The following is a 16,632-nucleotide window of genomic DNA, read 5'->3' as shown; positions in this document are numbered from 1 at the left end:
CTTATTTACAGCTTAAGGCAAATATGTCCCCTCACAGTGTCAATTCTCCCCACAAACGTCTCCTAGGCAACAGCCCTCCCCAGGCCCCCTGCAGGTCCCGGAGTTTCCCAGCATGCCCCAGGGAGGCGGAGGTGGCTCTCCTCCGGGACCCGGGAGCAGAGCTGGCTGCAATGACTTGGGCCACTGGCAGGCAGCCTGCCTCCAGCACGGAGCCCCCTCCTCGGGACCTGCCCCGAAGCCAGCGCTCACCCCAGAGAAGGCCCGGTGCCTCCCCATCACGTGGTGAGTGACAGGTGAGTGAGGTCCGGGTTTCGCCCGCTAACGAGAAGGACCCCGGCCACCCCACCCCGCGGGATGGGAGCTCCAAAAACCGGTTCCCGCTTCCCCTACACAGTTTTGAAAAGCAAAGAAAATGCAGTTTCCCAAGAGAAGGAGGGTGAGGGGCAAGAGAAGCAATACTTCCCTTGGCAGGAGGGGCGGCTGGGTGACTCCGCAGCCAGGCGAGGCTGCACGCAGGCCGGGGGCCAGGGCCACCCTTCTCTGGACCGGGATGTGCAGGTCCCCAAGGAGTCTTGGCTCCTGCACAGACAGGACAGAGGCCTTGTTTCCAGGACGGCACTGCCCCCACCCCCCGGACCCCAGCAGGACCCAGGGGACGGCACACAGTGAGGCTGCCTGACCTCTGCTTTCCCCGGGCTGGGGGCCCCGTGGCAGCCAAGGTGCTTGGTGCAGAGGGCCCTGCCTGGGGAGCCCTGCTCTGAACACTGTTCTGGACATTCCGGGCCTCCCCGTCCGATGGCCCCAGGGCATCGCACAATCACACAAAAGAAAGAACAGCATACAACTGAGCAAGACCCTCCGGAAGGGAAAGGGCAGAGAGATCCCGCCGTCAAAGGCGAGGTCCCGCCATCAAAGGAATCAGGATTAAAAGAGCTGGCGCCGAAGCCCATCGAAGGCCACCCTCTCGGGCCATCTGAGCCTCAAAGGCTGAAAGGCTCCTCCAGGCCTCCCTTGTCTTGGACCGACGGTCGTGGACACCAGGACCTCTGATCCCCGCCCCCGTCCCGGGGCTGCTGCATTTGGGAGTCTGCAAAGCCCACGCCTGTCTCCCACCTGTCTCCGTCCCTCCCCGGCGGCAGAACCCTCACAAGCCTCTTAATCCCCGTCTGCGAACCCTCGTCTGGAAGCCAGGCGGGGTTTACGGGTCTGGGAAGGCTTATAAAACAGCGCTGCAGTGTGCCGACGCTCGGACCCCTCCCCACGCCAGCCCCCTCGGGGAGCTGGTGCAGGAGTCCAAGGGCAGCCTCCTTGTGCGGCTACACCAGGGCGGGCCCCTGCCAGCCCCACATCCTCCCCAATGGGTGCCACTCTAGCCCGGGCAGGGGGAGAGGCCGAGGCCGGGCGTTAGACCACTGGCTCTCGCACATCCCAGCTCTGCCATGTAACCCAAGACCCTCAGGGTCGTCAGCCTTGGCCTCCTCATCGGAGATTCGAAACTGACGCCACCTTCCCACAGGACAGTTCACGCCACGCTCCGTGGCCAGAGGAGGAACGGGCAGTCTGGGGAAGAGGGTAGAGGGTTGCGTGCGCGCTTAGGACAGTGGCTGGCACAGAGTGGGCACTAGCAGCGTCCTCTGCTACAGCCAGCATCAGAATCGTAACCACCACCATCTCCTCAGACCTCGCTGTGTCTGCATCAGGACCAGGGGGGCGGACAGAACCTCAATGATCTTCCTTTTCACCGGCTCTGCCAACAAATGACACTAAGAGGTGGGCAGGACAACGTGGCCTCGGTGGGCTCTGACCTTTGAGGGGTCTTCCTTGGACCCTGGACCGCTTCCTCGCCCCACTTCACTCTCACCTGCCAGGGAGAAACGGCTCCAAGAGGAGGTGCTCCTGCCCAGGGTCCCGGCATGCCTGCCTGGCTCCGCTGTACCAAATACCAACTGTGACTTTTGTGCCATCCATTCAAGGTTGCTGGCACCTCTGGAAGGAAACCCAATCCAGCAATCAATTTCATACAGGGTTCCACACCAAACAGGTCGGGCAGCAAGAGGCTGGGGCAGCCAGTGATGGGGCAGAGAACTTCAGAGCCGCTGGACTCAACGGAGCCAAGCTAGGCCTCGACCCCAGGGGTCTTCTCTCTCCACCCCCCAATCCCACTCCTGCCAAAAAGTGCAGAAGGATGACAGCTTGGCAGCTGCGTAGGAGCCAAGGGGCTCAGCTACTAGTCTACCATCTGCTCCCATTTTACAGAGGGGAAAACTGAGACCCAGACAGGTGGAGGGTCTTACCCAAGGCAACTGAGTGCTGGGGCCAGAATCTGGGTCCTCTGATTTCCAGGAGTGCAGCTATAGCAAGTCAAAATCCCCAAGAGCTCAATTCTTAATAAAGCTTCTCTTATCCCAGGGAGAGGAAGACTAACTCCCAACTTCAAACAAATCCAGTGATGGAGACCAGCCACAGAAGGTGCAACGGTGGCCAGTGAGCTGACGGAACACAGCTTCAAGGAGTCACAAATGTGACTTTTTCAAACCCAAGTCATATCACGTTATTTGCCTGCCTAAAAGCCCCAGTGGGAAAGTGGAACTTAAAGGGTCAACATGGAATTACCAGATGACCCAGCAATTCCACTCCTGGGTATCTATCCAGGAGAAAACACAGATCCACACAAAAACCTGTGCACCTGTCAACATTCACAGCAGCGTTATTCACAACAGCCAAAAGGTGGAAACAGCCCAAATGTCCATCCACTGACGGATGGATAAACAAAACGTGCTCTATCCATGCAGTGGAACGGTACTCAGCCGTGGAAAGGGCTGAAGTACAGATTCATGCTACAACGTGGATGAGCCTCGAAAACATAAACGACAAAAGTCAGACATAAAAGACCACATAGTGTATGGTTCCATCTCTACGAAATGTAGAACAGGTACATCCATAGAGACAGGTCATTCATGGTTGCCAGGGGCTGGGGGAGGGGGAGTGACCACTAATGGGGAGGGGGTTTCCTTCGGGGCTGATAGGAATGTTCTGGACTAGATAGTGGTGATGGGTGCACAACCCTGTGAATACACTAAAAACCACTGCCCTGTACACTTTAAAAGGGTGAGTTGTGTACAGTGTGAATTATACCTCAATTTAAAAACAAAACAAAAACAATGCCTTCTCAGGGTCAGCCCACAGCCCTGGCTCCCCAGTGAGGTCCTCCGACTGGCCCCTGCCGGCCTCTGAGAGGAACCCCGCCTTGCCCTCAGGCACCCCGGCTTCCTCACTGTTCCTCAGGCCCCTGCCAGACACCCCTCACTGCTCAGGTGACAGCCCCCAACCCTCCCCTCTCCCCGCCACTCCGTCACCACCATCACAGCCCCTCCCTGCACAGGCCTGGTTTGCTCACTGCTGGGTCCTGATGTCCAGATAGTGCCTGGGATACAGTAGGCGCTTAGTAAAGACAGACTGAACAAATGAGTAGAATCCTTTTGGTGACTGCCAAGCCACAACTTCAAGATAAAAGCCCCAAACTCCTGGGCTGTGCTTCCAAAATCTCTATCAGCAGTTCTCACCCCAACTCTGGAATCTTCCAGAAGCTTTAAAATACCAGTGCCACCAGGATCACCCCTCAGAGATTCTGCTTTAACAGGTTGGGGCAGTTGATTCAAATGTGCATCCAGGGATTCGAAATACTACCAACCCTTCCCACCCCATCCCCTCCTCCCACTTCAAGAGGAACTATTTAAGGTTCTCCAGCAAATCCCACTCCCCACATCCAGGCTTTTGCTCATGCTCCTCTGCCAGGAGCACATGACCCCCTTGTGGACCTGGCTGATTCCTTTTCAGTCTTTGGGTCAGCTTAGGTGTCACCTCCTCCAGGAAGCCTTCCCTGAACATACCCATTTTCCATCATCCTATGGGCTCCCAGAAGACCCCAGCACAGAACTCAACACAGTGCACGATCACAGCCGGATCCCTACACCCGCCCCCCCACCCCACACCGCCCATCCCCATCCACCCAAGGGCAGGGCCTGCCTGATTCCACATCACATCCTCAGAGCACCTAGTGCACTGCGGGCATGCAAACGTTTGTTGAGCTAACGGGTAGAATGGGTACAAACGTTTCTCCAGGGCAGCCCTGGTCAAGGGCTGAGCTGGGCCAGGAGGCAGAACTGCGCCAGCATCCCTGGCACAGGACTGGCAGAATTTCTTTCAAAACTTATACATCTAACTACCTTGTATTACTGAAAGATCAAACCAGCAAAAGTGGCCTTAGGCTGTGGGCTTGTTGGCCCTCCTGGTGTAAAGTTGCCTGAAAAATGATGATCTGTGAGGGTTTTGTGACCGTAATACTTTATCCTCCCCAGGACAGAACATCATGGTGTTTCAGGGCCCCAGCATCACATACCAATTTTAAAACCTAGACCCCATGAAATGGGGAGATATTGAACAAAGGGGCCAAACGTACATTATGGGCATGACAGCTCACAACACTGTATCACATACTTGAAAGTTGATAAGAGAGTAGATCTTAAATGTTCTCACCACAAAAAAGAAATGTCAACTTTGGGGCAGGGGGGATGGAGGTCATTTCACAATAGACACATGTATCTAATCAACACTCTGCACACCTTAAAACTACATCATGCTGTATGTCATTTATATCTCAAAAAGCTGGGGAAAAAAAGAGAAAAAAATAACTGTTAATAAATTGCTAGATATTTTCCCAGCAAGTCCAGACACATCCTCAGCATCCTTCTCAACACAGTACCACCAGTCAGATTTCACGTGTGGCATGCAAACTGCCTGTGACCCCTGAGGACCAGGCCTTTCATTTTGACGGATGGGGAAATGAACAAAGGTCACATGGCCAGTAGAAGCTCCTTCCGCAACTGCCCTCGTGAGGCTCCCTCTGGGGACGGCATGGCAAACAGAAGCCAAGGTCCTAAACGCTCTTCGCAGAGGGCAGAAGCGTCATCCCTCGCCACCGTCCCCACCAGGATATGGACCTAGGACAGAAGATGGACCTGAATTCCAGACGCGGCCTCTTCCTCAGCCAAAAGAATGTGCCAATGAGGCAAACCTGCCCAGAACCTTCAACCCCTCCAAAGAGTCACAGCAGAGTTCATCTCCCAAGGGTCGGACCCAGAGAGATCTAAGCCGAGAAGGGGCCAGAAGGCTCTGGGCAAATTCCCCTTCCCTGCTTCCAGGGAGGCTGAGTTCTGAAGACCTCTTGCCATGCCAGTTGTCTCTAATCACCTCCAGGGTTAAGACAAGGCGCATCTGGAAAGTTTACTCCGCTAGCAGATGGCTCCCAACCCGCCAAGAAAAGCAGAGACCTCCCCTCGGAGGAGGTGGTCAGAGCCTGGGGAAGGCCAAAGCCCAGTCGCTTCCCAGCAGCTGCCAGGCAGAGGGTGCCAGTGTCAGCCCAGCCGGGCAGCCTCTCCTGGCACCTTCCGGAAGCTTCCCCCATCCTATCGCCTTGCCCAAGTGCCCCTGGATCCTGGACCCGGGGAGGAGGGGCTGCCAGGCCCTCCCTGAAGAGCCGGGAACACGGGAAACAGATGTGCATGTGGCCCTGACAGGCGAGTGATGACAGACCCTCTCTGCAGGCCTCAGATGTCAGCGTGGAGAAAAGAAAGGCGGCCCAGCGGCAACACCTGTTCCAGGCCGGGAGGCCAGGCTCGGGGGGCTGGGCGGGCAGCCCCTAGCGAGGGCCGGGGTGCGGTTAGGTAAACAGCTGCACGCTCCATTGCCCAGAACGCTCCCCGGACGGAGGGAAGAGGCAAGGGCGGCCTGGCGGCCAACTGGCTCGCGAGGAAAGCAGCTCGATCACGCGGCAAACCCATCCTTGACGGAGGTCCCCGGCTGAAATCCGAACACCTGGGCAGTGCTGGGGGAAGCAAAAGACAAAGGGCGCCACTTCTCAGCAGGTGGAGAAACTGGGGGCGGGGTGGGGTAGGCAGCAGAGGCAGCTGGTGGGGGGGTGTTCGGGGCCTCTGGCCCAGTCAAGCTGACTCCTGCCTCCCAGCTGCTCTGCCGGCTGAAATGCGGGGTGGGCAGGTTCACGCAGGGGCTATTAGGACCACCCTCCCCACCCCCAGGGCACTGCCACCTTTACAGCTGGAGCCCCAGAGGGGAAAAAAAGTCAAGAGCACAGACTCCAAAGCCGGGCTCCTGGGTCCAATGTTGGCCTTGATGTCATGAGCTGAGTGACCTTGGGCAAACTCCTTGACCTCTCTGAACTTGCTTTTTCCTCTATGACAGGGGGAGAGTGGCACCTCCCTAAATGGGGTTGTTGTGAGGACTTGGTAAATGTGAGTACAGGTAAAGCCTGGCACAGCCTGGAACTCGGGAAGCATTCTGTATCTTCATCCTTATTACGTCCCCAGATGCCATCTCCGAGCCTGGCCAGCCGTGCCTCCTAACTCTGAAGGGAGGGACAACCATTCCCCACCCCCAGCAGAAAAGTGGGGGGCAGAGGCTGTGATGTTGGAGCCTGTGGGTGCCAGTGAGAGACCCAGCCTGAGTTACAAGTACCTCAGGGAGAAGAAAGGAATGAATGGGACCCGTACCCCTGGTGCCCGCTAGCGGCTCTCACATCACAAACCTTCCAGAGGAACGAGCATCTCCACTTCTCAGGGGCAGCAACTGAGGCTCAGAGAGGGCAAGAGTCTTACCCAAGGTCACACAGCCAGCTCCCAGCAGAATGAAGATTGAAGCCAGGTCTGTCTTAAGGCCAAGCCAGGGTCTTTCCATGGCTTCACAGAGCTTCCTGGTGCTGGGTTTCCTCCTCGGGGAAGCACCCCCAAAAAGGGTGGGTGGGCTGCAGCCTCCGCAGCCCACCCCCGACACAGCCCTATCCAAGCAGCCAGCTCAGAGATATGGTGGCTACAAAGCAGCGTGCTCTCCAGGGGGCCAGGAGTCCAGCTGGTGAGAAAAGCCACAATCCAAAGGGAGGGCACCACTGACAGACACCCTTCCTTCCTTACTTCCTTCCCCTTTCACATTTACTTTCTTAGCGGTTAAAGTTGATTCGCTTGTAAATGAACCCTTAACAGGAAACAACTGAGGCATCATAGGAGGCGGTATAGATGAGGTTCTGGAACACACTGACCCACCTAAATGGCTCCCCGCAGCCACCTTCCAATGCCCCTAGCCACTCCCCCACAAATTCTCAAACCACGCACCGAACGGAGACACGGAATATGGACATGAGAACCAAGGACTCCGGAACTGGCTTCGGGAAAGGAGCATGGGGGCCTCTGCACGTTCCTTGGTGGTGCCCCCCGCTTCTTCACCCCTGACAGCCCTGCCAGGAGTCCCGTGGGTTGGTCTGCAGCTCCTGTGACCCTGTGCTCTCATCCCCAAGCCCACCCTGCCACTTGGCCTAGCCTCATCCTGCTTCGCTCACAGCTCTGCAGGAAGTATTCTTTGTGGGCTCTTCGTGGCCCTCCCCCTGACACCACCAGCGCCCCAGTGTCTGGAACAGCGCCTGGCTCAGAGTAGGCGCTCCATGAATATCTGTTGAATGAATGCGGGGGGAGGGGCAGAGGCTGTATTTCCGGCACTCTACTGACCATCAATCAGGCTCTCCTGGAGGCAGGAGTTGAGGTTTCTCTTTCCCTCTGTTTAAATGAGCCTGAGCCCCGCACTGCTGCCCCACCACCCAGAGGCCCGATGGCCTCACCAACCACCTGGGACGCTGCCACGGTCCGGCCCTGGGCGGAGCTCTTCCCAGCCCATTCCAAGGCTTCGTTCACTTTTTATTGCTCTCCCGTATCTTCAACTTTAAACTCGACCTCCTTTTTTTTGATTTCAAGGCCTCTAGTTCACTCCAACCTCATTTCCCTTCTCCTGAATCCTCTCCCACCAACAAATCCCACCCATCTTCCAAGGTTCCACCTCTGCCAGGTGGTCCAACGGCGGAGGACTTTGGGGTTCAAGACCCACCTCGGCGACCTACTGGCTGTGTGATAGTCAACAAGGTCATCTGACTTCTCTGAGCCTCCATTTACTCATCTCTAAAATGGGAATAATAACGCCTCACAGGGACGTGGTAAGGAGCAGACGAAGTAAGTTTCTTTAGAAATGGGGCAGAAGTTAGCGTGACGTTCAGCCCCCCCCCAAACTCATGCTGACCCCTCCTGGGCAGACACCAGCTTGCGTTTTCGTCCACACCTGGCCACCCTCCGCACCCCCCTTCGCAGCTGGACGGGGAACTGCAGCTTCTTTCGTTTCCTCAAGTTCCTATCACTGAGGCCCTCAGTCGGCATCTCATCAACTCCCGATGAGAGAGCAAATCAACGTGGGAAAACACCACAGTTCGGACGTTGTACAGAAAACAATCTGAGAGGCCTCATGGGGAGTGCTTTGATGACCCCACGCCCACCACCGCCAAGCTGAAAATCTGTACCCACCCTGCAGAATCCACCTGCATCCTGGAACAATCTGCCCCAACACATCGGGAGGACACAAGGGTGCCACTATATGCCAAGCACTTGACTTGCCGGAAGCCTTCAAATGCCCCTATTCATTTAATTCTCATGATGGCCCCACGAGGCAGGTGATACTTATTTCCACTGCCCAGCTTAAAGGAATGAACTCAGGGAGGACGAGACGCATCCTCCCTGGCGTTCAGTTAACAAGAGAAAGCGCAGGATTGGAACCCGGCTCTGTCCTGCTCAGCCAGGCTCTTCTCCCAGGCCCGGCCCTTCCGGGAACTGCAGGTCAGTTTCCCAGCAGCAGACCCGCGGGCTGGGCTGCCGTACACCGCAAACAAGAGGTTTAGCATCCACGGTGCGGGGGTGGCAGGCTTGTCCGTTTAAAACGAGAGGCCATCCAAAATCAGCTCTAAAGACAAAAGCCCCCAAACCAGACCAAAGCCCCCCAAAGACAGCACTAAGTCCAAAGGGGATGTTGACATCCAAGGAACCCTGAGCAGAGCGTGAAGGCGTCGGGGCCGGACATCTACTTTATAGACGCGACCACCGAGCGTGAACACGTAACCCAGGACCCCACACGTGTGCACACGCATGGATGCGTGGGAGGCAGGATCAGGAGCCTCTCAGGCAGACGGAACACCCACTCCCGGACGGGCGGAGACACCCTTCCCTGTTCACAGGTCCCTCCGCCAGCCCCTCGCCAGCGGCTACCACTCCAGGTGTCTGATTAAGACAAGCCAGTGTCACCAGCTTTGGTGGAAACCAGGATTTCTGGCTCCGGTGGCCGTGATGGTGGTCACAACTCACAGACGTCTGCTTTCCCCAGACCCACCGGGGGCAGTTCCTGCTTCGGCCTTTGCAAAGCCAGATCCAAAATTAACTGAGCCCCGTCTGGCTCCTCCCGGGCAGGCAGCATGAAGGCAGGCGCCTTATAAACAGGGCGCACGCCAGGCCTCCCACCCTCCCCCTGCACAGCCGACTTGCAGAAAAGAAAGACTCTCTTCCCACCGGGAGAAACGTCTGTTTGGGCCACTGTCCCCTGGGTCCCAAACCCCACGTCTGGAAATCCATCTCCAGCTGCTATTAAGCAACCAGAGAGCCTCAAAGGAAAAGTGTGAACTTGAGTGGGAAATTCTGGAAAAGCTAAGCTGAGTGGGAGCAAGAGGAGAGAGGAACTTCTGATGTGTTTAAACCGGGTAAGTACGGAGACCTCTCAGTGACCTGCATGGCTGGACTAATTACCAATGTTATCAGGCGGATGACAGACGTGCCCCGAACTTCCTCTGTTTGATAGATTCCGCTGCAAACACACTCAAGTTCAGGCCCATGCCTGCTGTTCCCAGCAGTGCCCTATTCTTCCACAGGACCACTCTCGGCCCCCAGCTCCTCCGACCTGCCACATGCCTCCAGGCCAACGCACCCACCAAGCACTAGCAGGGTGACCCCGGAGGGCACCTCCTGCTGGAACACACCACACAGAATCATTGCAAACTCCTCCTTGGCAAAACAGAAAACAACATCTCTTCCTTCCCTGTTGGGACTTCAGAGAATGACATGAGAACTGCTTACCTTCCTCGCAGCTGCCACTGGGGAGCTCCAACCCATGGGTCCCTGGCGGGTGAGCCCTTGGCCAGCACACACCAGGGTCCCGCACTCTGTGCAGGCGCCGATTATCAGCTGCCGGCCATCGTCCACTAATAGGCTGTGGCTCGCTCGCAGGGTGTAGAGAAACAAGGGCAGCCGGGCTACCCGCACGGCCTTCAGCCCAAGACACCGCTTCTTCTCCTGCCGGCAGAAGAAGCACACGAACGTCTCCACTTGGTACTGCCGAGACCAGGGGCTGACGGCGTGCTGGGTGCCGCGGGCCTCGTGCTGCAGCCACTGGCCCAGCAGGTCGTGGTAGCAAAGCACGCAAGTGGCCACCAGGCCGGTGGAGTCGGCAGGCCTGGCGCGTGGGGCAGGCGGATAGACGGTGAGGAAGGGAAAGAAGGGCTCTTTCTCGCCCAAGCGGCTGGAAGGGTTCACGTTGAGCTGGAACTCCTTCCCAGGGCCCAGCTCAGCCGCACAGATGTAGCAGATGGACGCCGGGCTGCCCTGGGCCGACGCGGGCGGCTCGGAGAGAGCAGGGTCTGAGGCCGAGAAGGCCTGGTGGTACCTGCCCAGGAAGCCCTGCACGGAGGTGATGAGCTCCTCGTTCTGGCAGGCCCGGTACAGGGCCCAGACGTCCTCCAGGACGCTGAAGCACTTGGGGCAGCTGCGGACCTCACAGCGCTTGTTGGGGCCCTGGGCGTTGGGGGGGCAGGGCAGGAGGCTGAGGAAGGGGAAATGCATGGAGCCCCTGGTGTTGCCGTTGAGCATCCTGGAGGCTACTGCCCGGGCATCCTGGGTACAGTCCTCCCCGCAGAGGTAGCAGGCCTCTGGCAGGGCCCCGGCGGGCGGGCCCTCTTCCCTTGGGAGCCTCCTGCCCTTGGAAGCCATGCCGGGGGCGTGGCTGTTCAGGGGCACCACGTAGAGCCTCTGCAGGACGGGCACGTTGGCCAGCTCGAAGCTCTGCCACTGCTGCATGAGGGACGAGAAGCAGCAGGGGCACACCAGGGTGCTGCCGCCCTCGCTGATGGGCTGTGCCCCTGGGGGTGGGCTGTGCAGCCACAGGAAGGGGAAGAAAGGGGCCTGGGCCAGCTTCTCCTGCTTCTGCACGTGGATCTGGTGCTGCGAGGCCGGGGACAGCGCCGACCCGCAGACGTAGCAGCAAAGGCCCTCTGGTGGCGCAGCCCTTCTCTCCAGGGGAGCGCGGGGGCCACGGCCGCCACCGTTTTCCTTGTCTCGGGGGCCGCGGGGGCCTGAGAAAGGCTGCTCCTTGTGGCCCTCCTCCTCGCTGGTGATGTTGATGTCACTGTCCTCTGACACGCAGCAGCCCCCGCGGGTCTCCCCCAGCGGCCTGCTCTCAGGGGTCTTGGCGGCCCTGCCGGAAGGGGCTCCTTTCATGCTCTCTGCAGGGGCCACCTGGACTGTAGGCCCTTGCCAAGGGTCCTGAATGCCCCTCAGGACGCTGGCCCGGGCCTCCGGGACCCAGTGCCTCCCAGGGCCCTTCCGCCGGCGCCGGATGCCCGCCTTGGGCTCCCCGTCCACTCGGAGCTTCGAGGGGACCTCCTCCTTTTCCACGTCCCCCGCTGCGGTGGTCTCTGCGCCCTGTCCAGGAGAAGGGCCCGGCGCCAGCCTCCACTCCGGGCAGCGGCCCCCGCGAGGCCCGGGCCCCGGGGCAGTCCGAGCCGCCGGCGCACCGTCCTGGTGGGGACTGGCGGGGTCGCGCGCGGCCGGGTCGGGCTCGGAGAGGGGGTCGGTGTCCGACAGCTCCGACAGCTCCGAGTCTCGAGGCTCCTCAGCGGCCGCGCGGGGCCCGGGGCCACCGCCGCTGCCACCGTCGTCGTCGTCTTCGTCGCCGGCCGCAGCGCCCAGCGCGTAGGCTACGTTCCACTCGCGGGGGGCCCCGGCGCCCCCGCGTCGCCCGCCCGCGCCCGCGTCGCACTGGTGGGGCCGCTTGAGCCAGTACATGCGCTTGTCCACGGGCGTGCGGGCGCGCTCGAAGGCGGCCCACTGCTCGCCCAGGAAGCATCGGCACACGGCGCACACCAGCACGCAGCCGTCGGCCGGGGACAGCTCGCGCGCGCCGGGCGCCGGCTCCTGCTGCTGCAGGAACGGGAAGAAGGGCTGCGCCGGGGCCCCCACGCCCGCCGCCGGCTGCTTCACCTGCAGCTTCAGCTCCTTGCCGCGCCCGATGCCGCCGCCGCAGATGAAGCAGGAGAGCGGCGCGCCGCCGCCGCCGCCCGCCGCCCGCTCGCCCACCGCTGCCATGAGCCGCTGCTTGCGGGAGACTGGCGCCGGCCGCCCGCTCATGGCCGCGCCGCGCCGCCCGCCCGGGCCCCCGCGCGCCCGGGCCGCCCTCACCGCCCACCGCCGCCGCCGGGCCCAACTTGGAGCATGTGTGCGCGCTGCAAAGTTTGGCGGCGGGCGGCCGGCGCGGGCGCGGGCGCTCGGCCGCTCGCAGAGACGCCCCCCCCGGCCGGCCGAGCCCCCGGCGGCGCCGCGGCGAGCGCGCCCAGAACGCGGCGGCGGCGGCTGCGGCGGCGGCGGCGGCGGGCCCGGGGCGGCTGGAGCGGCAGCCGCATGTGCGAGCTCCGGCGCCTGCCAAAGCGTTGGGTCATTTAATTGGGGAGGAGGGAGGCGGGGCGGCGGGCGGCGCGGAGGGAGGAGGGGAGGAGAAGGGCGGGAGGGCGGGAGCACGGCGGGCGGGGCGAGGGGGGGGAATCCCTCCCTTACGCTCCCTCCCCTCCCTTTCCCTCCCCTCTGCCCGCCCCCCTCCTCCTCCTCCTCCTCCTCCTCGTCCTCGTCCTCCTCCTCCTTCTCAGCCCTGCCTCCCCCCCCTCCCCCCCGCGTCCCAAACTGCGCACAATAGCTCGCCGGCTCCTCTATCTATTTTGTGTCCAGCCGGGAGCCGCGCTCGATGATTCATTGCCCCAATTAGGGGTTCTCTCCAGCAAGCCCGGCGCGAGCCGTCTGAAGGGTCTCCTCCGGGACCCGCGGAAACCCATCAGCCGCTAGAGCTGGTCTTTAAGTAAAGGTCAAGCAGGACGCGGGAGGAGCCAGGTCAGGACGCGCCCGGCGTCCCCGGAGACCGAGGAGCCCGCCGAGGAAGGGCAGCTCTCCGGAAGGGCAGCCTCAGCCCCGAAGTAGGGACGCTGCCAAATGAGCTGGGGCGGCCCCGGCCCCCTCCCCATTCTAAAGGGCCTTTTACAGCCCTGAAGAGCCCTGGGTTGGGGGCACCTCTCAGGGCCCAGGGTTCTAATCTTGGTGACAGAGGGAACAGGAGCTGTCCCCTATCCCCCAGAACACATTAGTGAATGCACCATCCTGGGGACAGACTTCTCAGCCTGCCACACCCCTCCCCACCTCCGGCCAGGGGCAGAAAGGGTCCTGTACGTCTGAGCTGTGTGTTCCAGGGCAAATGACTTGACAACTTTGGGCCCTTTCTTCCTCTTGTTAAGCAGGAGCTCTGGCAGGGGATTAACCTTTTCCATGTATTTACTGTACCTATGTATAGATACATGTATTTATAAAACAGAGAGAGAGAGAGAAACCTTAGTATGTGCCAGGGGCAGAATCTAAGCACTTTATACACATCTGCTCAGTCACTCCTCCCAGTAACTCTGGGTTAAGTGCCATGATCGGCCCATTTTACAGATGAGAAAGAGGAGGCACTGAGCGTTAAGGTACTCTTCAGGAGTGGCGGAGCTGGGATTCAGACGCCGGCAGCCGGCTCCAGGCCCCTGTTCTTCACTCCCTGGCTACGCAGCATCACTAAGCAAACATCTGGTCCCCGTCATCCATCTGCTGATGGACACTGTCCACGGCAGGGGACACAGCCAGGACCTCTCCCTCCTCCCTGCTGCTCTGGCTCAGGCTGGGAGGCCTTGTGCACATCCAGGCCTCTCTGGGCCTCACATTTCCCATCTGCAAAATGCCCACCCCTTCCAGCTTCAAAAATCTATGAGTCTCTGATTTCTGAGCAGTGAACAGTCGTCCCAACCTGCCAGCTGGAGCCCAGAGTCAGCCTGGGGACAAAGGTGCCAGGTTAGCCCCTCTGCCCGCTGGGGCACTGACGTGTAAGTAAAACTAGGCTTCCTCTTGGCACGGAGGAGGGCCATCCATTATAAATAAATGGAACAAGAGAAAAGGGCCACCTCTTTGGAATCCCTGGTGGATATTCCAGGGATCGCAGTCCCGGGGTCAACAGGAAAGTCACCATCATCATCATGGCCAGAAATGCAGGACTGCGGGTCCTCACGCAGGCCAGAAAAAAAGCTGTGTCAGCAAAACTGTCCCGAAGGAATGTTGGGGGCAGGGCGAAGGGGCTTCCCTGCTTCTGGCATTTTTAATACCTGCTGAGAGGAGGGGGCCTGATTAGGAAAACTTGAAAGGGTGAGGTCTGTTTAATTGTGTCCTAGCACAACTCTCAAGTTCCACACAGACCAAGAGCTTGCTGGTAAAACAATCCCTGACTCAGGAAAGGCAGGTCCTCTATGGGGTTGCATGTGGGTCCCCTAAGGCTTGGCACATGCTATTCCTTGTTTCAGATGCTTTTCCAGGCTGTCTTTGTGAAGCCAGCTCCTCTCCTCTTTATGGTCTTGGCTGCAGTATCTTCTCCCAGAGGACTCCATGCTTTGTCCATCTAAAGTTGCTTCCGGGCTTCCCTGGTGGCGCAGTGGTTGAGAATCCGCCTGCCAATGCAGGGGACACGGGTTCGAGCCCTGGTCTGGGAAGATCCCACATGCGGCGGAGCAACTAGGCCCATGAGCCACAACTACTGAGCCTGCGCGTCTGGAGCCTGTGCTCCGCAACAAGAGAGGCCGCGACAGTGAGAGGCCCGTGCACCGCGATGAAGAGTGGGCCCCGCTCACCACAACTAGAGAAAGCCCTCGCACAGAAACGAAGACCCAACACACCCAAAAATAAATAAATAAATTTATAATAAATAAAGTTGCTTCCCCTGGCATTCTCGGTCTCAGCTCATTGGCATGGGAGTTTGCCATCGATTTTATTTTTCTGTTGACTATTCTCTGTCTGGTTTCCCCCAGGAGCCCGGTTGCTCCCTCCTGTGGGAAGCAGGTCTGTCTTGCTCACTGTGTAGACTCCAGGGCCTGGCTCACTGCCTGGGTGCCACGCACCTGGGTTCCAATCCTCTCCCATCCCTCTCGAGCTGTGTGAGCCTTGGGCAAACCTCTTAGCTCCCTAAGCCTCAGTTTTCTGCTCTGTGCAATGGGATCGTAATCCTCACCCAACTTTTTTGCGAGGATCACAGGGGCCTGGCACGTTGTAGGTGACTCTGTATGTGTGTGCGTGTTGATCCTTCCTGGCTCTGTCCGGTGGCTGAGGAGGTTCTGCTACTGCCTGTCTGCACTCCGAGGTGAGGGGGGCACTGTGGTGAGGTCACACACACAGTCTGAGGGAGGAGGGCCACAGGGGTCGACAGGACCAAGAGGGAGGTGGATTTTTCTTGGCTAAGCTGGAATCATTCCAGGGAGTGTCCTGAGTATGTGCCACACGTGTGAAAGTTTGTGTATACATGTGTTGGTGTGTGCAGATATTGTGTTGGTGTGTGCAGATATTGTGTTTGTGTGTGCATATGTACACACATATGCACATATACACATATACAGATATACAGCCCGGAAGCAACTTTAGATGGACAAAGCATGGAGTCCTCTGGGAGAAGATACGCATATACAGATATTGTGTATATGTATGCATACGTACGTGCACATAGGCCTGCATTCACATGAGTGTGCATGTGCATATGCATGTGTTAGTGTGTACATGTGTGTGTGCATCCCTGTGCATGTGTATGCATGTGTTCATGCGTGTGCCTATGTGTGTGTATAAAGTAGGCCAGGAGTGGGAGGAGAGAGATATCCACTGGATGTTTCTGTTTCCTTCATTGACCCGGTGACTCAGGAAAGTCCCTGGGCACACGTCTCGGGAGCCAGGGAGCAGGTGAGCACAGATCAGAGGAGGAGGAAGGCAGGTGACGACGGCTGGTCATTTGTGGACGGGTGACTGGGGTGGGGACACTGGCACAGCTTGACACACCAGAAGGACATCACAGCTCTGCCGTTTACTAGCTGTGTGGCCTTGGCCTGCTGCTTAACCTCTCTGAGCCTCAGTTGCCCCATTTGCAAAACAAGGATAACGAAACGATGCACCCCACAGGGCTGGGAGAAAGGTGAACTGAGACAGTCCAGGCAGAGCACACCCTCCGGATGCAGACCCAGCAGTAATGCTTGTGCACATGGGTCAATGGTGAAACATACACAGTCCCTGGCGAATTTTTGCAGCAAGCCTGAGAGGTAGATTCTGTTATGTCCTCAGTTTCCAGGTGAGGAGACAGAGAAAGGAAGTAAAGGCCCAAGGTCACGCAGCAGGTAGAGCCGGGGCTGGAGCCCAGGCGGTGTGTCTCTGTCACTCCCTGGCTCTGTTGTCCCTTAACTTTGCCCCGATGCCAGCCTGTCCTCACACATGTCCCCAGTTTCACACCTAAGGCGACTGAGACACAAAACAGGCTGAGTCTGTGCCAGAGACGCGGCGGAATCTCAAGGTTCATGCATATTAACTTCATATCAGAGCCACAGCCTCCAGACCCCAA

The 16,632-nt window shown here is 58.9% G+C and overlaps 1 protein-coding gene and 1 long non-coding RNA gene across 6 annotated transcripts in view; one reads left to right on the top strand and one right to left on the bottom strand.

The window, feature by feature from the left end:
- GSE1 (Gse1 coiled-coil protein) overlaps nucleotides 1-12,510 on the bottom strand; it is a 420,112-nt gene extending 407,602 nt beyond the window's left edge. For 2 of the 5 annotated variants that reach the window (XR_014256905.1, XM_082438414.1), the window contains exon 1: nucleotides 10,005-12,508. Coding sequence is in view for 4 of the 5 variants with exons in the window: in XM_082438414.1 (XP_082294540.1) it covers nucleotides 10,005-12,329 (2,325 nt within the window). In the remaining variant the exon portion in view is untranslated. Of the gene's footprint in view, nucleotides 1-10,004 lie in introns of all 5 variants that reach the window. The other 3 variants (XM_082438419.1, XM_082438418.1, XM_082438420.1) reach the window with 2 other exon arrangements.
- Nucleotides 12,511-12,867: 357 nt separating this feature from the next.
- On the top strand, nucleotides 12,868-15,031 carry LOC309649025. The gene is made up of 2 exons (XR_014256910.1): nucleotides 12,868-13,079; nucleotides 14,567-15,031. It is a non-coding gene; the product is annotated as an uncharacterized lncRNA (long non-coding RNA).
- Nucleotides 15,032-16,632: the final 1,601 nt, after the last annotated feature.

The sequence above is a fragment of the Balaenoptera physalus genome (genome assembly GCF_965194825.1).
Source record: "Balaenoptera physalus genome assembly, chromosome: 19".
NCBI classification, from domain to species: Eukaryota; Metazoa; Chordata; class Mammalia; order Artiodactyla; family Balaenopteridae; genus Balaenoptera; species Balaenoptera physalus.
Note: the sequence above shows the minus strand (reverse complement) of the source record. Positions and strands in the feature narration are given on the sequence as shown.